Below are 27,302 nucleotides of genomic sequence, written 5' to 3'. Positions count from 1 at the left end.
ATTTGGTTCTTGGGCTTTTATTTCAATTAATAATTAGGACTCCCCAGTGACTTGAGTATAAAATAATATGCATTGTTTAGTGTTAAGAGAAAATTGTATATAACGTTAGTAAATACAGTGTGTGTTTTTTTTTAAGAATGTGTAATCAATCACTTTGCAAATTAATCAAATCATTGCCTTAAGTATCACTGCATACATTTGGAAAAAATATCGACAGAAAGTGCAATAGGGCTGAAAAACATTTGTAAAACTAACATTATTATCTTGATTTCAGTTTTATGAACAGTTCATTCCAGATATCAGGTTTAGAGACATTCATATAGTTTCAGCAGTTGATGCCCTCTAGTGGCTGTAAACGGGGGGGAAGACGACAGAAGTCTGTTAATCCGAGTTTCTGATCAAAATACATTCAGTAAGCATTCATTAATCATCTACAAGCATAACTCCAGACCCGTTATAAACCTTCACGATCGTATAGCGCCATATTTATTTTTGGCGGGAATGAACCAAGTTGTGAGGGATCGTCTCTGATGGCACAGCTACTATATTACACCAAAAATTTTTTTACAAATCGTGTTTTCTTGAGTTTTTGTCTACTTAATGTTTTGAAAAGATGTTTTAACCGATGTTTCTTCAGCTGAACGATACACACCCACTTAAACAACAGTTCAACAGTGAGTCTCGTTTTCATTTCCGTCTAAAATCAAATATGGCGCTGCTGTGAATAAGGGCTTTAACCTCGACTTGAGTAATAAGACTAATCCATTAAGGCATTAACCCCACTGTAGCTACAAATATTGCATTCCAAACAGTCTGCCATATTAAATGATCAAATAAAGACCTATACATTCTTTAGAATAATGAACTAGAGTAAATCACATAGGCTAATTGGGTTGTTTAACTGGCTGTTTAAAGACAAAGCTATAAATGCACATAAGCTACACCAATACAAATGAACCAAACAAATGCATCTGCATATAGCACACACAAAACTTCAGACTGTTGTTCACAAATGCTTTATCTATATCACAAATGAATCAGGGTGCAGAAGTAAGGAGACCTCAGTTTTGTAGAAAAGCACAGTTTTAACAAAAAATGCATGTAAGCAACTCAAATCACCATTTCATCATGCTTTTTTGTCCATATTGCTGTAGATCTTAAGCTCTGGGTGTATTTAAATCAAAACTGTCACCCTGAGCTCCAAATGTCTCCACTGCAAAAGCAGAAGTATTGAAAATTTCAAATATAAACACCCTCCATGAGTTTCATTCCACGTCTTGATTAAAAAGAATTGTTCACTTCCTTCAAATAGTTCTGCAGGACCATAAGATCACAAGTGTGTGTGTGCTGATGTCATACGGCCGTTGTGTCTCCATACTCTCTGTTCCAGCGTTCGTACTGATCCAGTGTTTGAGGACTGACACTGTGCTTTATCCTCTTCAGAGAATCAACAAAATCAGAGAAACGAATGTTCCTCATCTGTACAGGAGCAAAAGAGATGTTCATAATGCAATACTTGTCTACTGCTTACTGTGCAGTTTACCACTGCTATTTTACAAATAGTATGCGATAGAGTACACATTATGTAGCAATAAACATCTATATTTGAATAGCCAGGTTTTAAACATAGTGAATGACACAAGTGTGACTAAATGATGACAGAATCTTTATTTCTGGGTGAACTATCCCTTTAAGAAACAGGTAGATTCATCTTCAGATGTGAAAAAATCCTCTACCTCTTTGGCTGACAGGTTTCTCACTTGGTCAGGCCTCAGTTCTGTTTAGAGAAGGAAAACAGAACATGATTTAATGACTACATTTTCAGCTTAACATTGCAGTAGACCAAATGTCACATTTGTATTGGATACCAACTCACCTCGTATGGGACCAAGAGCTGCGTCTTTGGCCAGTGAGGTCAGATCGCTGCCAGAGTAACGGTTAGTCATGCTAAAAAACACATCGATACTGGCCTCATTCAAATTAAATGCAATATTAAACATACATCATTAATATTTATCATGCTCATTTGCATAAACATACATAATTATGACGCTGGCTTTTACCTGGCTAACTGACTCAGCTCTTTCTGAGTTAAAGGGTTGCCATGTTTACTGAGGAGGTTCATAAGCAGCTTCAAACGAGTCTGAAACCCACATACACACAAACTGATTAGTGCCTGTATTCATGGTTAATTCATTGACAAGCCTAAACCACATAATGAATATGATTGCAGTACCTCCTCTGAAGGTAAAGCCACATAAATGCGTTTAGCGAATCGCCTGTAAACAAAAAACATATCACAATCCATTTAGAGGGTGTAGTTAGAGGGAACAATGAAGTGGCAGATTACAGGTCAAAGGTCAGAGGTACCTGAGAACAGCCTCATCGAGCTCCTGAGGTCTGTTAGTGGCTCCCATTACTAGCACTCGATCATCTCCTCCTGACTGCACCTACAACACACACACACACACACACACACACACACACACACACACACACACACACAGTCTGATTCACATTGCAACTTATTTTGGCCAAGACCACACACTTATAAAGCAGAAACAATGAAGATTATTGCGACCAAGCACCTTTCGTTTTGTTTTTATGTGCCGTTTAGGGCCGTTTTATCTTAAATATATTATAATATTACTTTTTAATAATTACATTTTCAAGTCGTTACTGGATAAGGATTTTTAAGAATCATTAAAATACAAATCGATTCTGTAATGAATCATTTGGACCCATTTGTGGGCCAGTTTGACCGATTTGTTGAAAATGATCAGCTGATTCTCAGTCCACTTACTCCATCAAACTCGATGAGAAACTCTGTTTTGAGTCTTCTGCTGGCATCATGCTCCCCTTCTCTCCTCTCACACAGCAGACTGTCAATCTCATCTGAAGCATTAACATTAATCACACATACAGAAAGACACAAGCCTTGAAGCATGAATGAATCTGACTGCCAGTTCTTACCGATGAAGATGATTGATGGCTGCAGTTCCCTGGCGACAGCAAATAGAGCTCGAACCAGTTTCTCACCCTCTCCCACCTGCATGCACACAAACACATAAAAACATTAATGCAGATATATGAATGTGTGCTTTACAGTGATTTTACCACATGTGAGGATGTTTTTAGACAACAGTAAATTATTAAAAACACCAAAGTAGATAGACAAACTGTTGGTTTGCCAAAGCCTAAGCCTTGTCAAAATGTAACTAGTTTTGAGGTGTATACATGGACTACAGAAGGACCAAAAGTATGACAGCTAGCTAGCTATCTACAAACCGTCAGATGTATATAAATAGACTTAAAGCAGATTAAAGGGTTTGTTTGTGTTTTTTTACATTTGAATGTTTTAACAGTTGGAGTTTGAACGAATGAGCATTCCGTTGGGCCGTTTGAACATTCCATTAATGTAAGTCTAAAGGACTTTTTCGATTTATGATCATCCGTGGTTCAAAAACCATAATTCCAATCAGTTAGAAAAGGCAATGGGACAAGAGTCAGAACAGCCTGAAGGTCTGTGCCAAATATGGTGTAGCTTGAAAGCTGTAGGAGGGGTAACAATTTATCATTTTGGTCTTGGTTTAGGAATTTTAGATAAAACCTTAAACCAAATGTTATGACAGCTTCAATTGCATCTCAGTCAGGAAAATATATTTTATAATATAGGATATATAATATCCTTATATATAGATATAAAAATATATTAACCCTTTAAGCTCTGAAGGTGTTTTAAAGATTTCCTGTTTCAGTGGCATAACCAAAATTAAAGGCTTATAACTCATAAACCATAATAATAATACAAAAAAATTATTTAATAATAGAGTAAATAATACAATTGTTTGGGATCATTTTAAAGAAAACTTTTCATTTTTTGTATGATATAGATCAGGGTTCCCCAATAAGTTTTCAACAAGGGCCAAATTCTGGGACACGGCCATCGTTTTTTTTGTGCTCCTGCTATTATTATTATTACTATTGTTGTTTTTATTATTACAAGAGTCATGCATAAGTATTCTGATATTTTTTCTCAGAATTAATTCTGACCCACTGGAATTGTGATATAGTCAATTGAAAGTGAAACAATCTGTCTGTAAACAATTGTTGGAAAAATTACTTGAGTCATGCACAAAGTAGATGTCCTAAACGACTTGCCAACACTATAGTTAGCTAATATTACATCTGTGAAGTGGTTAAAAAAGTGTATGTAAACTTCTGACATCAACTGTAACATGTATGTCCAAGACATACAGTATTCTCTATAGATATGACTCGCTATATTTTTGTCTGTGAGTGAAAACAAACATATGATACATGGCTATTTGATCAGTTTGATGTTTTTACCGCTAACTATAATATGTACAATGCTAAATTATTTAGAAATTATCAAAACGGAACACTTTTCAAATTTTAAAGCATTGTGAAGTAGAGCTTTAAAACGATACCTATTTTGTTTTGGTTAGGACCAAGTGCCCTCAAAAGTGAAGCCCAAATGTCTCGATCGCCTCCCGGTGACTGGGCCTAGTATAGGTCATAAACCCCGCCTCCCCATGTTATTCAACGGGACATGAGACCAACTAAACAATTAAATTACACTTCACATATCTTTTTTCCAAAGATAGTTTCTGTCATTTACTGTAGTTTCTATCACGTTGATGTAATTTCAAGTGTTTGTTTTCAAAATAAGTTTGTTTTTAGTTATTTGATGCTATAAAAACGGTGCTGTGACATCATGATTGACAGCTGTGATTGACAGGTTCTCTGAGCGAAGTAGTCACTGAAGCACCTACTGACTTTTTTTCGGGATCTTCGGAGGACTGAGGAGATTGGAGCTTTAAATTGAATATCTAAATTTCTATAATTAATTATTTCACACCGTCATAATGGGTTGTTCAGCGAGAGTGAGGGCGGGGCCTTGATTTCACGGCTTTACTTCCTGCTCACTACTGCGCAGGTCTGGTCCCGAAATCGCAACTGCGCAGACTCAAGTCCCAAGATGTCAGCGCCATATCGGGACACTGGCGGCTTCAGTTCTCACCAATGGAAAAGAGTGAAGGGGCGTCGTCCATCTTTTCTTACAGTCTATGGTTAGGACTAGTTATTTATATTTTGATAATACATTTTTTTCTCGGTGTACCCGCCAATCCAAGTTTAAAGGGTTTTAATACAATATCCTATAATATAATAATCAAAACATCACTCACATATTTTGAAGTGAGACTGGCAGCACTGATGTTGAAAAAGGTGGCATTAGATTCCATCGCAACCGCTTTAGCCTGTGAGGAAATGGAAAAAATATAGTTCTGTTCTTATAATATCCAAATATTCATCTATAAAGAGTTATTTTGTATCTTACCAGCATGGTCTTCCCATTGCCAGGAGGGCCAAAGAGAAGGAGACCTCTCGCAGGAGCCCTGAGGCCAGTAAACAGCTGGAGATTAAAAAAGATAAGTCTGGCATCAGTGCAAACATACCTTCATAATATGTAACAATTGAGTTAAAAACAAAAGATTTAAAATAGGATAAAACAAAGAGTTACAACCCTTAATTCTGATTGGATGAGCCCTACATCAACTTAATTCTGTAATAATGCGCTAAGTTTCGCCATTGCTCTGCAACTGTAAGCAACAGACAGACCTCTGGACGTAGAGCAGGCAGGATGACGATTTCCTGCAGGGCCTGCTTTGACAACTCCTGCCCTGCGATGTCCTCAAACCGCACTGTAGACCCACTAAAGCAAACACACACAGATGCTTAAAATTTGAAAATTTCCAGTTGTGCTTAAAAACAATGTATGACTACACGAGTGATCTGATGTTACCTGTCCACTATCTCATTGAGAATGAGGTTGGCCAGCTTGCTGTCCACATTTTTCAAGTTCTTCATGTCTCTTTTCTTCTGAGGTGATGCTGTGGGGGCATGGCTGGCTTTAATGTTAGGTCTGTTTGCACCTCTTGCTGAGGGACCCTACAAAATAAACACACCCAAACATAATGTTCCAGATCAGCTACATGGACACTTCCTGTCGAAGAGGGCAACAGTGTTGTAGTCAAGTCACTAGATCTCGAGTCTGAGTCCTCACTGCTCAAGTCCGAGTCACCAATATTGTGTCCGAGTCGAGTCGCCAATAACTGCATACAAGTCCGAGTTATGAGTACTTGTCTATGTCATATAATAGGCACAAAAAAGAATCACAATTCTGTTGCCATTTTATGCACGCAAGACTGGTGGGCAATATAAGGCATTATAAGTATCAACTAGTGCTGGGCATATAGCTAAAACAAAATATGGGACCCACTTTATAGGTGTCTTTAACTACTATGTACTTAAGCATTTGGTACAATGTACTTCTAATGTACAAACATGTTGCTGCATTGTACTTACATTTAAAGTACTGTAGTTACACTGTTAAACATACCCCTAAACCTAATCCTACCCCAATCCTTACCCTAAACCCACCCCTAAATCTACCTGTACCTCAACCTCAGTAGCAGCAAATGCAAATCATGTGAGAATTTAGAAGAACAATAAGTAGTTACACAATAAATACATTGTATTATCTGTATTTTAAAGTTAGTACATAGTAAAATGTTAAAGACACCTACTATAAAGTGGGTCCTTCGTTTTGACAATATTCATTATATTTCAAAAATTAAGTATTTGCTCTAAAATGGCTTAAAATTGTGACATGCAAGTAAAATACAGTAAAATTCTAGTTAAAATTACAAGGTATGTTTTCCACTTCATTATATTTGCTAATTGATACTTTTTATTTTTTTAAAACTTAAATCATATTGTTTAATTATCTTATTAATTATTATATTATTTATGTGCACCATTACATTATAAACAGTGTTATACAACAGTTTGTTCTGGTCCTCGAATCTGATTGGACGAGAGACGTTCCAAGAGCACTGATATCTCACACCATCAGAACTTGGACATGTTACTGTTTGTATCATTCTGGATGTGTTTGTGCTGTTTTAAACTGAAGAGTAAAAGCAAAAAGCAGCTGGATGAGTGTCTTTTCAGTTTTGACTGTGACATTAAAAATTTTAGCCAACAGGTGGCGACAAAAGACCTCATGACTGCAGCTGAATCACAGCCGTGCTGATATAAGGCCATACAGCACAACAATATTTACCAACAAATATATATTTATTACATTTTACAAATGCCACACTTCCATTTGAGACTTCCATGAACATTTTCTTAAATGATGATGCAAACAAACCTTTGAACTGACTCACTGAAATTTACAATTTGAAAAACGTATTCATGAAAATGAGTCACTTTTAATATATTTAATAACGCTCTCATGGTTACAAAAGAAGTCAAACTTGCAAAACTGTCCAACTACCATGCTCTTTAGTAGATATGAGAATTGTAAGGATTTTAACGATTCCAATTCCTCTTAACGATTCGGATTCGGATTCTTTAAAGGTTCCATTGACAATTCTTTAAGTACTTTTGGGAAGGAATTATTTGTAAATAAGAAATGCAATTCTCATTTCAGATTTGATGGAGCAGATATATCAAATCTGAGTATTTAAGTATGGTGTTACATCTACATCGGGGACAAGTTGCTAGTTGGAAAGCATTATCAGAACCAAAAGTCAAGAAAATCATATGATTCTGGTACTTTTGAAAAATGGAACCAGTTCTAAACAGGAACCCTACTCTTTAGGAACTTAATGTGCAAAACAAAGCGCATTAAAAACAGTATGATATTCATGACGTACTAGGTTAATTCTATGTTGTGGACAAAATATCAAACATATCGTAAATATAAAAAAATACATATTTTGTAACAATGTGCACCTGACCTGAAGTCTAGTTCCTACTGGACTAACCTTCTGATTGTTCTGTGGACCGATCCTGCCAGTGTGACTGGTTGAAGGTGTGTGGTGTAGGGAAGCTGTAGGGGCACTGTGAGGTTTGGGTGGGTTTTTGGGTCGTAAATGAGGTTGACTTGATGATGTGAGAGTCTTTTTAGGAACAGCTCCACTGCCTGCAATTACAAACACATATTGCACATATAAACACACATACAATAATCAATAAAGTAACTCTTTTCCATGCACTAATCTCGTTATACAAATATAAAAAGGCGTAGCATGCGCAAGCATTTCCCATGACACAAAAGAACAGAATTCTCTCATCATTTGCTCACCCTCATGCCATCCCAGATGTTTATGACTTTCTTTCTTCTGCTGAACACAAACATTTTTTTTTTATTAGAATATTTCATCTCTGTAGGTCCATATAATGCAAGTGAATGGTGACCAGAGCTTTGAAGCTAATAAAGCACATACAGGCAGCATAAAAGTAATCCATACATCTCCATTGGTTTATATATGTCTTCTGAAGTGAAGCAATCACTTTGGGTAAGAATATTACTATGAATCTCAGCCTTCAAACATCGCTCCTAAGCTCTCGTCTCTTCTAAGAGATATTTCGTTTTTGTCGATTTGCACACTTTGTCCAGATTGCCACCTACTGGGCAGGGGGGATCATTTATAGTTAGAAGGAACTTAAATATTGATTTGTTTCTCACCAACACCTATCATATCACTTCTGAAGGCATGGATTAAACCACTGGAGTCATATGGATTACTTTTATGCTGCATTTTTGTGCTTTTTGGAGCTTCAAAGTTCTGGTCACCATTCACTTGCATTATATGGAATGTTATACCATTTTATGGAGTTGAAATTTTCTAATAAATATATTTTTTGTGTTCAGCAGAAGAAAGTAAGTCATGCACATCTGGGATGGCGTGAGGGTGAGTAAATGATGAGAGAATTATAATTTTTGGGTGAACTGTCCCTTTAACCGACATCTATTAAAGGGGTCATATGAGGGAACAAATGTTGATCTCAGTAAAAATGGTTCATTCTCATGTGACATGCAAAGAGGGCCTCTTAAAGACACAGCAACAAATACAAAACGTCCATTTAATTCTAAGGGTCAGAGAAAGGGTTGAAAACCAAAATACTGGTTTTTTGGTTTTTGGTGCAAAAAAAACTTCCAGAATCCTCTGATCCACCCCAGATGAAACACCCACCTGGCCGCAGATTCCCATTGGAGAAAGACAGGTCAGTGGGGTCAGAGCTACCCTCTGCTGGTGGCACCAGTTTAGCTTTTGCGAGAGGGAAAGGACATTTACAAAGAAACACAGTAGACCAGAAGAAAGCAGATGAGCAGGGATATTAGAAGATGAAGCTCACAAAGAACATGCCAAAAATGTCACCCCCAAATCAAAGCAGAACAGTTTTGATTTAAAACAACAAATGCAAAGTATGGAGAGAGGAATGTTGCGATAAGAATATTGCATGTTGTGTAGTTGATCCAATAAAGGTGAAGTGTGTAATTTTTAGGAGTCCAAAAGCAACATCTTGGCAACTGCCCAAAACAACCAAGCATCAGGGGAGCAAGTTTTGCATGTGCAATCACTGCTCACACTTTACTTAGAAAATATACAAATCTAGTTATTTTACCAATTCTGTTTGGTGTCTCTAGAGGTGCAGAAATTACACACTTAACCATTAAATGCCTAAAAACTGACTTGAACACAGCAGAGAAAGCAACCATACTAAAACCCCAGACAGAAGCACAACCACTTTACAATGAGATTATTTTAGTTCATGAATTAGAGATTTCCAGATGCCCTCCTGAACTCACTGTATCTGCTTACCCAGAAGCTCCAGTCGGTCTTTGGCCATGTTGAGGTTGCTGATCATTTTGTCCTGAAGTCGTCTGGCTCTGTCAGCCTTCTCACCTAAAAACAGACAGATGAAGAAGACCTTTTATCAAGTTCTACAGAAGCTTCTTCATCTAGCTTTAAAGGCTACATGAAACCCTGTTCACAACCCATTTTACTTCTGCAAGCAGATTATTTCTGGATCGCAACAGTTTTGGGTGTAATCTGATAACAAGGTAATTAGTTACTGTAATCTAATACACATTTCATTCAAAAGTAGTGTAAATTCTTGTAATCAGATTACAGTTCTTAGTACGTTACTTGGGTTGCACATATTTCTCAAATAATTCAATGTAGACTGCATTTAACACATGAATTATGTTCATATATATATATACACATCTGTTTGCATGGAGCACGTGTTGGTTGAGTGCATGACTTGTAAGTGACAATAAATTCATTGAGCAGAAAAACAAACTGTGAAAAGTTAAAAGTAAGGTGATTACTTCTTCAATGAAGTAATGAGTATAGTAATCTGATTTTTTTTAGAGAATTAGTAACTTGTAATGGATTACTTTTACTGAGTAATTAACTCAACACTGATTACAGATTGCAGTGTGTTTCACACACCAGAATGGAGACACGTGGTTTTGCCGAACATTATTACTAGGGCTGTCAATTTAATAAAAATGTTAATCAAATTAATGACATTGGATATCTATTAATGAAACGAAATTAAGCTCATGCATAACTATTAGCTGAGAAAGCCCCTCAAATAACAATAATGCAATATATGATCAAATAATTTTGCCTTGCCTATATGATAAATATACTAATTATATATATATATATATATATATATATATATATATATATATATAATAAAAATAATACAGGTCATTCAAATGCATTAAATTATTTAGGCACACAAGTAAAGCATTATAAAATACAAAAAGCGGCTTTAGAATGCAATGTATTGTTTATTTGCATATCATTGAACATAAGCTTTTCATTGGCCTACAGTTCACAGCAATCCATTTTGAAACTGAATTCGTCAATCAGTCCAAGAATTATTATAAGGGTTTGACTAAGGATGCGTCAATGTACACCTGCGTCAGACGAACGCGTTTGAAGCGCCTCAGTTGCATAGCGTCATAAATTAAAATTTTTAGTCGCTGTGTCAAGTTAAACGAAGTTTGAAACTTCGAAAAACCTGTCTTGAGATCCCTGTGTTCAGATTTGCACTTAATCATGCGGTGTTTGAATATACAACTGGAGTTTCGCTTACTGCCCCCTGGAGAAAAAAGGTGGTACTCCAAGCTTGAATTGCTCATATGGAAGGAATATTCCTTATTATGGTCCGTGGACATGATTAATTGCGTGATTGTTTTTATATAATTAATTGCACTGAATTAACACGGTAAATCAACAGCCCTACTTATTACATACTTGGGTCTTTTATTACATACATGAGTGTTTCAAAACGTATTACCGGTTGTGTACATCAAGTCAATCTCTGGCACATCAGCGCACATTGAGTATAAAATAGCGTGTATAATATGTATGTGTACACGCATGTGGAATACTGATAATTCACCACTGTTGAGCAGAAAATTGACATGATAAAGTTGACATTTGTTTAATAAGGTACTCATTTGTCTTGTAATAAACAAAGAAATATATATCATGTGATAGTAATCCTATATAGATATGAAATAATCATGAAAATGTGATTTATGGAGCACAAAAAAGGGTGGCACTAACACACATCTCAGGTCTTTATTGACCCTATACACTCGTTTATAAAAAAAAAAGATATCTTTTTTGAAAATTGCCCTTTTTTTGCTTCACTATTCAGAAGAGAAAGGTTGAGGAGTAATAAAAAGGTACAGGGGGAAGAATGAGATACCGGGTCACCGAAGACCAATTTAAAATTTTCAAGCCAAGAGTCAATTTTGATATCATGTTAATTCAACTTTTACAACTATAAAAGTACAATTACATCCAATACTACAAATCATGTACAAAAATCACTGTTTTTGAAAATATTTGAAATAGTTTAAGCCATAAATAGTATAACACTGAATAGAAGCATTTATAGCAGATTCAATGCAGTCTTGAAATAAACGGTTACCCCACACACACACACACACACACACACACACACTACGCAGTTTGTTTATACCCTAATGGAAATCAATATGAGTGAATAAGCTCACCAGTGCCAGTGACCTGGATACGGATGCCCTTTTCCAGCTCACTGATGCCCTTTCTGTACCACTGCACCGCCTGATCCTTATCACCTATAACATTACATTCAGGTTAGACACAGCAAACACTCATTTTCCATCCTGTATGGATTATAAATACAGAATGTTATTGATGCAATCCTAAACTAGCACACCAAGGTTTCAAAGTATCAATGTAAACTACACAATCAAAGATTGGCCCTTTTTTCCCCAAAAATATATTATTTTATTGATGAAACCATTTTAAAACAAACAAAAAAATTGGCCAGCTTTCTGACAATAGGCCTTCAAGTTGGAAAAGACTAATTTATTCCCCTCCCCTTTTCTCCCCAATTTGGAATTCCCAATGCGCTCCAAGTCTTCGTGGTGGCGTCACCTCAATCCGGGTGGCGGAGAACAAATCTCAGTTGCCTCCACGTCTGAGACTGTCAATCCGCGCATCTCATCACGTGGCTTGTTGAGTGTGTTACCGTGGAGACATAGCATGTGTGGAGGCTTCAACCTATTCTCTGCGGCATCCACGCACAACTCAACTCACGCCCCACCGAGAGCGAGAACCACATTATAGCGACCATGAGGAGGTTAACCCAACGTGACTCTACCCTCCCTAGCAACCGGGCCAATTCGGTTGCTTAGGAGATCAGGGGCCGGTTGCATAAAACTGTTTTAGACTAGTCTTACTAGTTAGTCGTCTAAAATGTTGGTCATAATTTTTTCAGTCAGTTGCATAAAAACTTAGATCAGTCTAATTAAAGACCAAAATGTAAGACAGCACACCTCAGGCTAACTTTTGTTTACATTCCATTTTGCCATTGAAAATAACTGTCAGCTGAGCCAGTGGGGGCTGAAAGGGGCTCGAGTTGAGACTTGGTTGAAACTTTGACTTCAAAAATGGTAACAAAATGTTGTGTTTTTAATTATTTGGGTTAAATCACTAAATGTGTTCATTAAAATACATTTTGAAGCACTGTAGTCCTCTAATAAGCAAATATTCTCAGCGAATAAAAAATGTATTGAGTGTCCACTGTCGGCCATTTTTTTTAAGCTGTTCAGTGTCTTATTTTTCCCACAATGCAATGCAAATTAGACTGTCTTACTAAAGACAACTGTGAGCTTGTTTTATGCAACAGGCTTTCTATGGTGTCTTTAGCTAGTCAAACTAATTGTTAGATGCAGTCTTAAGTTAATAGCTATGTTTATGCAACCGGCCCCTGGCTGGAGTCACTCAGCCCGCCCTGGATTCGAACTCGTGGTCAGCGTCAATACTTGCTGAGCTACTCAGGCCCCCTGGAAAAGACACTCTTAAAATAAAACTGTACATCCTAAAAGTCATGCATGGTCCAACCATATGCCCCAGGGCAACAGAAAACTGAGAATCAGTTGCTTGTTCACTGATAGACCATCTGTCAATGACACTACAAAGTGAAAAACAACCTAATCTTGTGATATGACAAAGTTAATCTAATAAAAACATGTCTAGGTCACATTTTACAGCAAAATCTTTAGGAAAAGGAAGACATTTTAAAAACAATTAAGCATGACACAATACTCATTAGTAATATAATTACCATATTAATATATTATTTGAATTATAAGGTGTATATTTGTTATCATAACAATTTTTGTAATTCCTATAATTTATGCTCTTTTAATCAAATCAAATCTTATTTAGCATTGTGACATTATATTGCATATTTTATTTTATTAAAATAAAGAAATTGGGTTTTTTTCCCATTATTGCTATTGATAATTGCCATTAAATGCTCATCACAGTAATATAGCATTTTTATGTGTAATACAGTAAAATAAATGATTGTGATAAAATGATTTATTTAAAGGGATCATGAAGTGGAGAATCCAATTTAGACATATAAACCTGTACTAGGTAACAATAAAAACATACTGTACATTTCAGATGCCATGTGTGTCCTTATGTCTGATGTTGTTTTAAGTTCATTTATATCATTAAACTTTATGTTGACTGTCCAGCCTGTTCCTGGCTCCTCCTTGCCCGTCCTTTTAACTGTTATAGTCTCGTTTTGAAATCTGTCTGATCATGACGTCACGACACATTGCTCGTTTGTATTTACACATCCCACAACATGCGTCAACGCACCCTTGGCCCCGCCCACTGGCGCACAGTTCAAGTCAAGAGAGGAAGCTATCCGTGGCTAACAATTCCTAACAACACCTAAGGGGACCCATCTGGAATAATTGGGATTATTTTGTAAATAAACATGAACTACACAGACTCTTTGACTGTTGTCATGTATCTTGATGCTTTTAAAAGACGGTTCATTGAATTCTATTCCGACTGAGCTGAATTTTGGGGGCTGCATGATGTTAGCCAGTCATGGTGGAAAATGACCATACGTTACTAAACTGTGACTGTGTTTTGGTCCAAAAAACTTTTATAACTTTATCATTGGACCTCAGGTAAGCACTTAAAAATAGCACTTCATAATCCCTTTAAATCTGCATAAATAAATGTCAGTACAACTGATTTATAAATATTTTATTATTTAAATATTAAATACTCATAATGGGGTAAAATTGGCTTTTTTTTGTTTTTTTGGGGGGAGTGAAATATGACCTGGCCATATGATGACACAAATGCAAAACTGAGGTAGATCCTTTCATAGCAGAGTGAAGGTCCACGTTTTCAATCGGACTGGTCATGTGGGCAATCCCTGACATCCTGAATCAGACCTCTACATCCTACTGATCCCAGGGATCACACAAATCACGGCTTTAACTCCGCCACTGATCACAGGACAGCTTTGAGACAGGGTTTATAATGGCTGAGGTCCAAGATCTGATCACAGATCAGATCATCATCTAAGAGAATTCTGGCTGATCTGTCAGGAGTCAAAGCTCTTCTAACATTAAAGACCATGACTATGAAATCTTCACAAGAGAATCCAACTTGACACGGTTTGTCTATCTGGTCGAAGCTGGTCATTTACGGTCATTAGCAGCTCCAAGCAGGTTCAGATGGAAGATCAGATGGACTGCCATGCAGCAAGAGGGGCTCAGGTCAACCTGGTTAGGTGGTGGTAAGCTGTTCGGGACACAGGCGAGTTGGTAAAACCCTGTTGAACCTGGTCATTCACAAACATTGCCGCTTAGCTCAAATCATCCAGAACAGATGAAGTGAAAATAAAAACAGTCCAAACCGAAACATCTAGGACGTTTTATAGTGCTGTAATGATGTATATTTCCTATTTACCCAGATACCTACAAAACCTACAAAAACGTACTATGACAGTCCCATGGTACAGTAACAGATGACAATACCATGATACTGAATGATTACTATATTCAAATACCATAATATTTACATTAGGATTTCAGTTGTTTCTTGTTTTTTAACCACTTCTCTACATCATCGGTTTATCGGTATCTAATACATTTCATTATTATTATTAAAACATTCACAATGCACATTATTTAATTGTTGTAGTCTAATTATAGCCCTCAATAATGAATTAATATATTCATATACCATAGTGTACACATTAGAGTTTGACCGATTTATTGTCCCGATAACGGTTTATCTGTACCTAATACTACATTTAATTATATAATTAAACATTGACAATATTATTTTTTTAATTGCTGTAGGTTAATTAATTTATTATGGTCAAAAAGCAGCAATGAAACATAAATATTGGTTCTGCCACCGATTATTGAACACTTATAAAATAAAATAAAAAATAAGTGTCTAAAAATAAGTGTTACTATCTCGGTACATATAAAATAAAAACATGGAAGTACCAAAATATTTTTGTTAACAGAGTGTAACTAAATTTCACAATCAAGGCAGTAATAAAGGCTGATTACCCTTGTCATCCTCATCGATCTGCAGAGCCACAGAGATGAACTCAAACGCCTGTTTGTGATAGTTTCGGATCTGCTCTCCGGTGTCATCGCAGCCTTCGGAACCGACATCTTTAGCTCGGGCCGCCATACTTCGGCGGATCGGCTGGTACAGCCACAAGAGGAGGAGTAGGGGTGCCCACAGCAGGGACACCGGGAGCCAGTACACGGTTCGGATAAAAGAGCGCAGCTGGTCCAGTTTAGCGCAGCCGGTTCGGTCAGACACCTGTCCGCAGGTGTGTCCTCCCGTACGCACTGATCCTCTGTGTCTCGCTCCGTCCCCAGAACTCATTCACCCAATTCGGGCTATCTATAACCATAACGGATCAAATGTTTGTGTTGAGTTTTATTTATTGGTGTTGTCGGTTCTTCAGTTTGTTGTCGTTTACAGCGATTGCGGAAGTCGCCGTGTGTGTTGTGTGTGTGTTTCTTTTTTTCTTTTTTTTTTTTGCTGAATACGGTCTCACGTTAATGACGTAGGACTGAGCACTCTGGGCGACAAATTATGTCGTATATGATGTTTTACAATTATAATTATAATTATTATCGTGATTATTTATTTATTTATATTAATTTAGCAAGAAACATACATATATTTATAATACATACTGAGGGATACAAAACAGATCTTCACATTTTGTATGCAAATATTAGTGTTAAAAAATGTCTTCGTCAATACAGTGTAAAAAATTTAATCAAAAAAATTACTTTAAATTAAGACATGTATGTCTTGTTTTTGTGTGTGTGTGTTTTGTTTTTTTACCGACTGAGCATTTTTTTTTTTTATGTATATATTGTATGTATTTTTAATAAGGACCTGTTTCGTGTGACGTCATTGTTTGACCGCGGCGCCATGTTTGTCAGTTTGTGACCAAAGTTCCACATTACTTCATTGTGCTGCACTGTGGAATGCGGCAAAGCTGGCTAAATTTTTGTTTCTATTTATAAATCATGAAAAGGTGAGACTGGTTTTTACTTACCAGATCCCAAATGTAAATTGTCTCTCAATAAAGTTGTATCTTTTAAGTGACACGTCAAGCAGCTGTGAACACACCACCAGACTACAATGTAAACATATGAGTCTTAAACACTAATATTCCTCGGTTGCTTTCTTTGTATTCTTCATAAGTTAAAAGCAGCTCTTACATTAATACAGGTGGGATCAGCACAGACGTTTTGTAATATTTTGACCAAATCAGAGCAAAAAACAACACAAACATTAGTAATTCTGGATGAGAGATGTTTACGGTGATCAGGGCCATAGCTAGTGGGGTGAAAGTTGGTAATGATTCTAGGGGTCCAAAGGTCCAGGGGGCCCCACAACAAATGTAGTTATAATTTGTTATAAGGTATAATAGGAAAAGTGCCCAGAGCAGTATATACATTCGGGGGGGCAGATTACCTTGCTTCGGCCCTTAAAGTGATTTACCAGCAGGGGCGGACTGGCTACAGGGAGAACCGGGACTTTTCCCAGTGGGCCGGCCATGAAACAGGGCAGAACGGGCGGCGATAAGCTGAAATGAGCTGCTTCGTTATGCCAAAAGGCATATGGCCGAAGAGGGGCACAAAATGGCAACGCGATATGTAGCCATTTCCATTCACCACCATTGTTTCCTCCCGCTGATGGTCACAAATATAATAGCTACAGGGAAAATGTGATGTCACTGAAACAGGTCAATATTTTCATTTTCACGGATTCCTTTAATGCAGTGCTCACTGCTCTTTGTTTATATAATGTGCAGATAACAACAATAATAATAATAAATGGCAACAAATGTAAAATATATATATATTATATTTGAGTATATGTGAATTTGATCACTGAGCAATATACCATAACTATAAATTTAATTTGTCGGGAATTAGCTTTCATAAATTAATAAACATTATTTATTTATTAGTCTTTTTAGTGCTACTATTTTGAATATTGCTCTGTATGCATATTTTAATTTCTCATTGTTTGCTTATGTTTGTTAATATTCCAAGATTTAAAAATATTTATTTAGTTAAAAAGTATTAAAAAAGGAAAAAATAAGAATAAATAAAATAAGAAAAATAAGTAAATAAAATGGAATAAATTCGAAGTCTTTTGGGCAGGTGGCCATCTTTGTAACGCTCTCGGGAGGTTATTTCCAGTCATGAAATTGCAGCTCCTGTCAACTTGAATGGGTAAAGACCGAAATCTCCAAAAAGGTTGGTCAAAGTTACGATCAAAGAACATATTTCAAGTCAGCAGTAAAATCTGACAACACTGGTATCATGAATTGTACTTCTTTACCTCGGATTACGTAGGGGGGAAAAAGAAGAAAAAATATGCCCCGGCTTATATTGCTAATGTGCATGCGCGTTCTCGAGTTGATTGACAGGCGATATCTGTATCTAAAAGCGATTGGCTCTTTTACCTGTAAGGCGGGACTTCCTTTCTTCATCCTTCCTTGCTGACCGTTTTGCGCTCCAATTTCTCCCATTCATTTGAATATAAGTGGTCCATCCACTGATCTATATATATAACGAATTGGTTACCTAACGTAACCTCGGTTCTCTCTAGATGAGGGAACGAGTATTGCGTAAGCTAGCTTACGCTACGGGAAAGATTAATCTTTTCTGAGATATTGAAGCCAAAAAATTATCCTTAATTTTGTATCATTTGTCAACGCAGTGCAGCAACTGCAGACCTTGATCGGGCTAGCTAGCGAGCTCATTGGTTGCTCTGCGGCAACTGCTGCAGCCTATAGATCGAACTTGGCTGAACTCGCGCCCAATGAGAGGCGTCCGCGCGCTTACTGCATCAAAGCCCGCCAAAATGGCCGTGGCTAGAGTGCATATAAGCGTAGTTCGTGAGGCTGGAACCCTGGTTTTCATTGAATGAAGCGAAAGTCGCCGTGGCACGAAGCACGGCCGGCTACGCAATACTCGTTCCTCATCTAGAGAGAACCGAGGTTACGTTAGGTAACCGATTCGTTCTCTTACGAGAGGTTCTTCAGTATTGCGTAAGCTAGCTTACGCCACGGGAACCCATTGTCAACGGCGTGTGCGCCAAGCATCCACTGCATGAGCCCCGGGGGTGGGGGGACCCGGGGGAGCCCTTGTGAGTGGGGAAATAATATTTGGCCGGCAAGAGTGCGGGCCAGTGTGTGTAATACATAAGCACATAGTGGGAAGGGAACGACAGAGCGGCAGTGCCGGTCTGTGTGGAATGAGTCCCATCAGTGCAGCTCACCAGGGGAGCTGTAGCGTATTAAACCGCTAGTAGTTTTGCCTGCATGGCGGGCACTTCCAGATTGTAAAATCTGACAAAGGTGGAGGGGGAAGCCCAGCCCGCTGCCACACATATGTCGTGAATGGAAATCCCGCTGGACCATGCCCACGATGAGGCCATGCCTCTAGTGGAGTGAGCCCTAATGCCCAACGGGCATGGCAGGTCTTTTGACGCCGTATGCGGCAGCAATAGCGCCCACTATCCATCTAGACAGTGTCTGTTTCGAGGCGGCGAGACCTTTGGTGCGCCCTCGAACGAAACGAAAAGCTGCTCAGAGCGCCTGAAAGAGGCGGAGCGCGCAGTATACAATCTCAGTGCTCTGACTGGGCAAAGGAGATAGGCGTCGCGTCAAGCATCGGATGCTGGCAGCGCCGATAGGGAAATGACCTGTGCTCTGAAAGGAGTACCGATCACCTTGGGAACATAGCCGTGTCTAGGCTTTAAAATGACCTTGGAGTCACTTGGTCCGAACTCAAGACACGCAGCGCTGACAGACAGCGCGTGAAGGTCTCCCACACGTTTGACTGATGACAGGGCAGTCAGAAAAATGGTTTTGAGTGAAAGGTATTTCAAATCCACGGATTGAAGCGGTTCGAAAGGGGGGGCTTTCATAGTTTCGAGAACTATAGAAAGATCCCAGATAGGAACCGATGGGGGGCGCGGGGGGTTCATCCTTCTAGCTCCCTTGAGGAAGCGGATGACCAGCTCGTTTTTTCCCAGTGACTGGCCGTGCAGGGGTTCAGCGAACGCCACGACGGCCGCCACATACACTTTGAGCGTGGATGGGGATCTGCCCTTATCCAGCAGCTCTTGTAAAAACACATGTCCGTGGGTCCAGGTCTCTGTCGGTGCACTATTTTGAAAACACAGACCATTTTGGCGCATAGAATCTTCTCGTGGAAGGGGCTCTAGCGTGTATGATGGTGTTTATTACCCCTTCTGGCAGAGCGACGGGTAGTCTTTGATCACCCACGCGTGCAGCGCCCAGCGCTCTGGGTGGGGATGCCAGATCGTGCCGCGAGCTTGAGAGAGGAGATCTGCTCTCACTGGGATGGGCCACGGCGCTGTCAGTGACAGCTGCGTAAGCTCCGGGAACCATGTCTGATTCTCCCAACGCGGGGCTATGAGCAGCACCGAGTGACGCGTTTCCCTGATCCTCTGCATTACCTGTGGCAATAGCGAGACGGGAGGGAAGGCGTAAAGCGGGCGGTTGGGCCAGTCCTGGGCCAGCTGCGTCCTCGCTCGAGAAAAATATTGGGCAGTGAGAGTTCTCTTCTGACGCAAGAGGTCTATCTCTGCTCTGCCGAATATGCGCCATAACTTCTGGACTGTTTGAGCGTGCAGGGACCATTCCCCTGGAGGAATATTGTCTCTGGACAGTCTGTCTGGGCCGTCGTTCAGGTGGCCTGGCACGTGCGTCGCCCTCAGCGAGCGCAGGTGGTACTGGGTATGCGTTTCGTCAGATGGAAGAGGTTCCTGGATCTGACACCGCCCTGACGGTTTAGGTAGGATACCACAGATCTGTTGTCCGAACGGACCAGGACGTGGTGACCCTGAATGACCGGGAGAAGCGCATGGCGTGCACTCGACCGCTATCATTTCCAGACAATTTATGTGAAGGAGCTTTTCCTGAACTGACCATAGGCCAAAAACCGGAGAGCCCTCGCAGACCGCGCCCCAACCCGTGTTGGACGCGTCTGTCGAGATGACTTTTCGGCGAGATACAGCTCCCATCGTCACTCCCCGCTGATACCATTCAGCCACTGTCCAGGGCTGCAGAGCTGAAGTACAGGTCTGAGTCACCTTGATCGGCTGGCGGCCTGTGGCCCAAGCCCGGCGAGACGCGCGGTGTTTAGCCAATGCTGAAGCGGGCGATGCGCAGTAAACCCAGCTGAAGTACTGCTGTGGCTGAGGCCATGTAACCTAGCACTCTCTGAAATTTTTTCAGAGGCATGAGGCTGTTCATCTGAAAGGACGCGGCTAGTCAGCTGAACACGGCGCTGGCTGTGTAGATAAGCGAGCCGTCATTGCCACGGAGTCTAGTTCTATTCCAAGGAAGGAAATTGCCTGACTGGGCTGTAGTGAGCTCTTGGTCCAATTGACTGCAAGACCCAAACTGTTCAGATGGCTGAGGAGAACTGTTCTGTGAGACAGAAGCTCCGTATGTGACTGTGCCATAATCAGCCAGTCGTCCAAATAGTTCAGAATTCGCAAGCCCTTCGTGAAAGTACGGGGTGCTAAAGACAGGCCGAACGGAAGGACGGTGTATTGATAAACCTGGCCGTCGAAGGCGAATCTCAAGAATGGCCTGTGACGGGGATTTATCTGAATCTGAAAGTAGGCATCTATCAGATCGAGAGAGATAAACCAGTCCCCTGGCGCGTATGCGTGAGGAGTTTCCTGATTGTAAGCATTTTGAGCGGTCTTTTTGCAAGCACCTTGTTCAAACCCCTGAGATCTAATATTGGTCTGAGGCGCCGTCTTTCTTGGGAACAAGAAAATAACGGCTGTAAAACCCGACTCAGCTCAGCAAGGCGGCACTTTCTCTATGGCCCTTTTGCACAGAAGGTTTGCTATTTCTGAGCGAAGCATGCAGGCTGCTTCCGTGTTCACAATAGTTTCGAGCCACGCTCTGAAGCGGGAGGGCGGCGATCGAACTGTAGCAAATAGCCCTGTTTTATTGTGCTTAACACCCATTTGGATATCCCTGGGATAGCTTCCCACGCTTTGAAGCGTAGCGCTAGAGGGTGAATGGCCAAATCGCCCTGATTGCCGCACAGCCAGCTGAACAGAATGTGTGGCGCTTACTGTGCTTATGCATGACTGCTCGCAGACAGCAGGGACAGGCTGTTCTGTGAGTGACTTCCCGATTGAGGTGAATGGGGAAATAGTCACATCTGTTAAGTGATGTGCGAGCATAGTCACGGGCACGGGACTTACATACAGAGAAGTGTTTGCTGGCCGTGTGACAGAGCGGGCAGAGAATGGGCGCTCGCACATATTCGTGAGCGCGTTTATTGACTCTAACACTCGAGCGGGCTGTGTCCGCTTTATGTGAGTGGGCTCTGATAGGAACATGGGAAGTGTAATGCTTGTGTGTAGGGGTGAACACTGGATTGTGGGCACATTTTCTACACATAAGGCATGTTTGCTCTTTACAAGATTTCTTTGGGTCGCCGTGAAAAAGGCGTTTGAGTGCAGGCAAGCGGGCAGTATCACCGGCTTGTTGGCTGCTGAATCCACCACTGTAGTAGCCTGAGAGAGGGGACTGACAGGGGCTGAAGCTTTGACGGTGGTCCGCCGCGGCGGACTGAGCCGTCGTTTTTTCAACAAGGCTAGGAGGACTTCGGTTGCTCAGGTTTCAAGCGCAACCTTAGACCGAGGCCCGCGGGGCGGCGGTCTGCGGCGGCTGTCTGAGCGCTGATCGAGCGGCCGCCCTGTCGGCGCTGAGAAGTCTGACTTTGTTGAGCTGGGCGCTGTGAAGAGGCTCGTGCAGGAGGCTGGTCACGTGGGCGGCCTGCAGAGGAGCTAAGCGCGACGCGGCAGGAAGAGGTTCATGGCTTGGGTGGCTTTCTGGACTTCTGAAAAGCGGTCAACAATGCCACTCACTGCGGAGCCGAAGAGACCGGTCGGAGAGAGCGGTGCGTTGAGTAATGTGGAGCGCTCTGCTTCTCCCATGTCGGCTAGCGTTAGCCACAGATGTCTCTCGGTCACAGTCAGCGAGGCCATGCACTTCCCTAGAGCTTGGGCTGCAGCTTTGGTGGCGTGAAGGGCGAGGTCTGTCGCGCTTCTTAGATCTGTAACAGCCTCTGGGTGCCTGCCTTTCTCATCCCACTCCCGAAGAAGGTCCGCTTGAAGGATCTGTAAGACGGCCATGGAGTGCAGAGCAGATGCGGCTTGGCCGGCGGCGGAATAGGCGCGGCCAACATAGGCGGAAGTCGCTCTGCAGGCCTTAGATGGGAGCACTGGCTTAGACCGCCATCTCGCGGAGGGCGGGCAAAGGTGTGCTGCTACCGAATCCTCGACCGGGGGATGGAGGAGTAGCCCTTGAGTGTGGAGTTCCGGCAGGAAGGGAGCGGCCGGGCGCGGGTGTTGCGTGATGACGGCTCTGAAGAAAGCAGCCGTCGAGTCTGTTGGGAGCCTGTTCAGGGGCGGTGACCACTTTCGAGGCTGAGGCGGTCGGCGGCCTGTGTGAGGAGGCGTGTTAGTTCCCCGTCGACTCGGCGCGGGTCCTGCTGGATTCCTGGGCCGAGGAGGAGGCGTGGGAGCCTGACCACTCCTGGCTGTCGGAAGCCATGATGGAACAGCCCTTATCCTCCGCCTCGATCCTCCGAGATGGCAGCAGTCGCGGCCGCTGGGCGGCAACTGCGGCGTCCCGAGGCGGGGAGGGTGAGAGCGATGCTTTCGAGGGAGAGGCTCCGGCGAGGCAGTCGCTTCTATCACCGGTTCTGTCAGCCTTTGGGGCGGCGCTTTTCCTGCTTGGCGAGCGGAGGCGCGGCGGCCGGTTCTGGCGCTCGAGTCGAGCCCGCAGGGTCGACATCGGAAGCTCCTCGCAGAGGTCGCATCCGCCTTCAGCGGGCGAGCTCTGCATGCCCCAGTCCCAGGCAGAGGCGCCAGATGATGTGGCGGTCTCCGGCTGAGAGGCGCGGCATGAAGCGCCAAGTGGTGCGAGGCATCTTAAAAAGACGCTCGTTACCCTTTTGTGAAGTTCGTTAAGAACTAGCTTGCTCTAAAAAGGATACGTCGCCGGATGGCGTAGCTCGCAGGATGGCTGAAGGTGGCGGAGGCGGCCGGCTTCTTCGGCTGTCCAAGCTTGCTAGATGCCCCTCGAGCGGCGACGCGGCTTCCAGTTCAGAGATGCGAAGAGCTTCAGCTGAAGAGATGAAAATCAGGGTTCCAGCCTACTAACTACGCTTATATGCACTCTAGCCACGCCCATTTTGGCGGGCTTTGATGCAGTAAGCGCGTGACACCTCTCATTGGACGCGAGTTAGCTCAAGTTCGTCTATAGGCTGCAGCAGTTCCGCCAGAGCAACCAATGAGCTCGCTAGCTAGCCCGCTCAAGGTCTGCAGTTGCTGCACTGCGTTGACAAATGATACAAAATTAAGGATAGTTTTTTGGCTTCAATATCTCAGAAAAGATTAATCTTTCCCGTAGCGTAAGCTAGCTTACGCAATACGAGAGAACCTCTCGTAAGAGAACTGGATTATATATTATATATATAGATCAGTGGGTCCATCTGTGCTGAATAGCTCTACGGCTCAGAAAGCCGAATCCTCATGGTGCTTTTGTCTTACTGGAAACAGTTGTAAAATATAAAGTAATTTGTTTAGATTGGTTTTTATTTTATATACTGTATTATATGTTTTTCCTGTATTTTAATAAAGACTTCACACCAAAGATACAAATGGAAGTCCGTATCAGCAATCTCTATGTGCCACTTTTCAGCATTCTGAATATTTACATCTGAATAATGATGCTGAGCAACTTATATAGCCATAGAATATTTGAGAAAACATACTGAAAAGTTAAAACAGTAGAATTATTTTCAGCATCAGGCCGATTTGAGACAACTCTTTCGGGCCGCCAAACGCTGCTCACTGTTTACGCGAATATTAGTTTAGCGGCTCTTTTGCGCATGCGCTACGTCAACTGCGTAGAAACCAATAACAAACTATGGCAGATGGTGAGTGATTTCTCTCAGCTTTGTGGTGTATTATACATTCAAAGATTCTGCAGAGATAGCGCTTGTATTACTTTAAGACCTCATTCGTGATCATATGCCGTATTGAGTTTTATAGCTCTTGCGATTCATCTGAATAATGAAATTATTGCAGTATGGCCCATTGAATCTCGCCGTTGACTGCAGCAAGATCTGTGGAATCATACTTGTGACTTTATATGCACAAATGCACGACTTATGTGTAATATAGATCTGTTTCTGGGTCCTTAACCTGGTGAATAACTTAACATGGTTAATACCACGGTACTTGATTATTTCCATATGTATATTATTACCATGGTACTCTTAGAGTGACTTTTTTATTTTAAGTAATGATTCACATTATGATATCTGATCACAGATCACACTGATGCTGAGCTGAGCATGGAAGGACACACTCCTGTAAGTAACAGTGTTTCATTAAGTCGTATTGTGGTTGGTTTGTCTTTATCAGTTGTTATTATTGTGCTTCTTGTTCATTTTTAGGTCTCAGAAAATCCTCATGCAGAATATGGCCTCACAGAAAACATTCAGGTAGAAGAACATCAGTGGAAGATCTAAGATCAGTGAACTATAAAATGCAAAATGCTGTAAAGTCTGTCTTGAAGATTGCATTTAAAACTTGTAATGATGCAGTGTGAATGAGGCTTGTGTTGGATTTATATGCTTGCATTCTGCCTCTCCAGAGAATAGTTGAAAATGAGAAAATGACTGCAGAGAAAGTCATCAAACAGAAGGTGGACCCCCAGACACTGCAGACCCTCCCAACACGAGCGTATCTGGACCAGACTGTGGTTCCGATCCTCCTACAGGGCTTGTCGGTTCTTGCCAAGGAAAGGTCTGCAGGAGCCTATAAGTTCTTTCCAGAAATAAGGGACCAGTTTGTAAAAAATAAATAAAAAAAGCTGTACCAACCCCCATTCAAAATTGCAAGCCAAATGTTGCATAGCATAGCCCATGGTTAAAAGTGGCCTTAACCTGAAGTTAAAAAAGATGTTAACCCATGGTTAAGTTGCACTGAAAAAAATAAATAATAATAATAATAATAAAAATAATAAAGTTAGAAAATAAATAGCTTATTTAATAATACATTATTAATATATGCAGGCTTTTATGCACTGATGCCACACGATTGGCTGATTAGATAATCACATGGATGATTGTTGGTGTCAGACGGGCTGGTTTGAGTATTTCTGGGATTTTCACACAAAACAGTCTCTAGAATTTACTCCGAATGGCGCCAAAAACATAAAACATCCAGTGAGAGGCAGTTCTGTGGACGGAAACACCTTGTTGATGAGAGGTCAATGGAGAATGGCCAGACTGGTTTGAACTGATAAAGTCTGCAGTAACTCAGATAACCACTCTGTGCAATTGTGCTGAGAAGAATATAATCTCCGAGTGCTATTCTGAGATGCTGGTTGGTGCTGTTTTTGCAGCACAAGGGGGACCTACACAATATTAGGCAGGTGGTTTTAATGTTGTGGCTGATCTGTGTAAATGTTATTGCACCTTTTGGACAAAGTTCCACGTCAGTTTGAATTTCCTCCCTCAATCAATAAAACCCTGCCTCTAATCTTGCTATCCATCTCTCTGTCTTTCCTCAGGCCTCCAAATCCCATAGAGTTTTTAGCGGCATTCTTACTGAAGAACAAGTCTCAGTTTGAGGAGCGGAATTAAAGACACAGTGTGGAAAAACTGCAGCGGGACACTTGTAGAGTTTTGTTTTGTGAATTTAAATTGAATGCGGTCACACTCTTCACATTGCTTGTTTGCCAATGTTAACTGTAGATTTTTAAGCTCGAATAAACATGTTCAAGCAGAGATGTATGTTTAAATGGGTAATTAACAGATTGCTTGCCAGGTACAACTTAAAGAAAAAACCCCAAAAGAAAAATCAGAGACATGGTTTGTCTGATAGTGCTCTGATGCTTATGCGCCAGTGACCTGACTTCGAATCTGGCTCAGGTCATGTATAATCATAATAATAAAACTATATAATAGATACATGATACAAGACAAAAATTCCTTCATTCAGATTAATTCGCTTGATATTTTATTACACAACACCAAGCACTGTACATGACAATATTAAACAAACCAAAACTATTTAAATTGTGAACATATAAAAGCAATCAAATGTTTAATTTGTAATAAATATAATTTCTTCCTTCAGTATAAACACTCACATCTGATTCTTGTGCACACTTTTGCAATTTCAATAGCACAGAAAAACTACTAATATGAGCTGGCATCCCGGCTATGGGTCAGCCTAGAAGTAATTCTGCATGTTGAACAAGACTGATGAGACTCATTGTTCCCGGTGTACTTATTACAAAATACAAGACCTGGTCAAATTGATCTAAACTGGTGTGTGCCTTTCATCCATGCAATCAAAAATATCAGTGACTATAAGTTTGCCAAGTAGGACATGTTCCTGAATTAATTTAAAATAAGTGGAACATTATAGGTTGATAAGAATGAA

The 27,302-nt window shown here is 40.9% G+C and overlaps 2 protein-coding genes across 3 annotated transcripts; one reads left to right on the top strand and one right to left on the bottom strand.

The window, feature by feature from the left end:
• Window position 1: 1 nt before the first annotated feature.
• On the bottom strand, window positions 2-16,266 carry LOC127643771 (spastin-like). Of its 2 annotated transcripts, XM_052126637.1 has the most exons (17): window positions 15,800-16,266; window positions 11,927-12,010; window positions 9,702-9,785; window positions 9,072-9,146; window positions 7,860-8,017; window positions 5,828-5,973; window positions 5,644-5,737; window positions 5,363-5,437; window positions 5,211-5,282; window positions 2,974-3,049; window positions 2,804-2,895; window positions 2,371-2,450; window positions 2,237-2,279; window positions 2,064-2,143; window positions 1,877-1,947; window positions 1,737-1,777; window positions 2-1,479 (listed from the first exon to the last, which is right to left on the bottom strand). In XM_052126637.1, the coding sequence occupies exons 1-17, from the start codon at window positions 16,125-16,127 to the stop codon at window positions 1,354-1,356; spliced, it is 1,725 nt and encodes a 574-aa protein (XP_051982597.1). In that variant the 5' UTR covers window positions 16,128-16,266; the 3' UTR covers window positions 2-1,353. The 2 variants fall into 2 exon arrangements, with proteins under 2 accessions (XP_051982597.1, XP_051982598.1); XM_052126638.1 differs by lacking the exon at window positions 9,072-9,146.
• Window positions 16,267-24,720: 8,454 nt separating this feature from the next.
• LOC127643452 (protein dpy-30 homolog) lies at window positions 24,721-26,655 on the top strand. The gene is made up of 5 exons (XM_052126218.1): window positions 24,721-24,781; window positions 25,179-25,219; window positions 25,304-25,351; window positions 25,504-25,655; window positions 26,425-26,655. The coding sequence occupies exons 1-5, from the start codon at window positions 24,772-24,774 to the stop codon at window positions 26,495-26,497; spliced, it is 324 nt and encodes a 107-aa protein (XP_051982178.1). The 5' UTR covers window positions 24,721-24,771; the 3' UTR covers window positions 26,498-26,655.
• The last annotated feature ends 647 nt before the right edge of the window (window positions 26,656-27,302 follow it).

This window comes from Xyrauchen texanus, chromosome 5 (genome assembly GCF_025860055.1).
Source record: "Xyrauchen texanus isolate HMW12.3.18 chromosome 5, RBS_HiC_50CHRs, whole genome shotgun sequence".
NCBI classification, from domain to species: Eukaryota; Metazoa; Chordata; class Actinopteri; order Cypriniformes; family Catostomidae; genus Xyrauchen; species Xyrauchen texanus.
Note: the sequence above shows the minus strand (reverse complement) of the source record. Positions and strands in the feature narration are given on the sequence as shown.

Excerpts from the sequence above, each read along its gene's own strand:
- LOC127643771 (XM_052126637.1), bottom strand. The coding sequence starts at position 16,127 with ATGAGTTCTGGGGACGGAGCGAGACACAGAGGATCAGTGCGTACGGGA. Across the intron at positions 9,147-9,701 it reads AGACCGACTGGAGCTTCTGG|CTAAACTGGTGCCACCAGCA; the intron begins GTAAGCAGATAC and ends CTCTCGCAAAAG. Across the intron at positions 2,896-2,973 it reads GCCATCAATCATCTTCATCG|ATGAGATTGACAGTCTGCTG; the intron begins GTAAGAACTGGC and ends TTAATGCTTCAG.
- LOC127643452 (XM_052126218.1), top strand. Across the intron at positions 25,220-25,303 it reads GCATGGAAGGACACACTCCT|GTCTCAGAAAATCCTCATGC; the intron begins GTAAGTAACAGT and ends GTTCATTTTTAG. Across the intron at positions 25,352-25,503 it reads GCCTCACAGAAAACATTCAG|AGAATAGTTGAAAATGAGAA; the intron begins GTAGAAGAACAT and ends CTGCCTCTCCAG.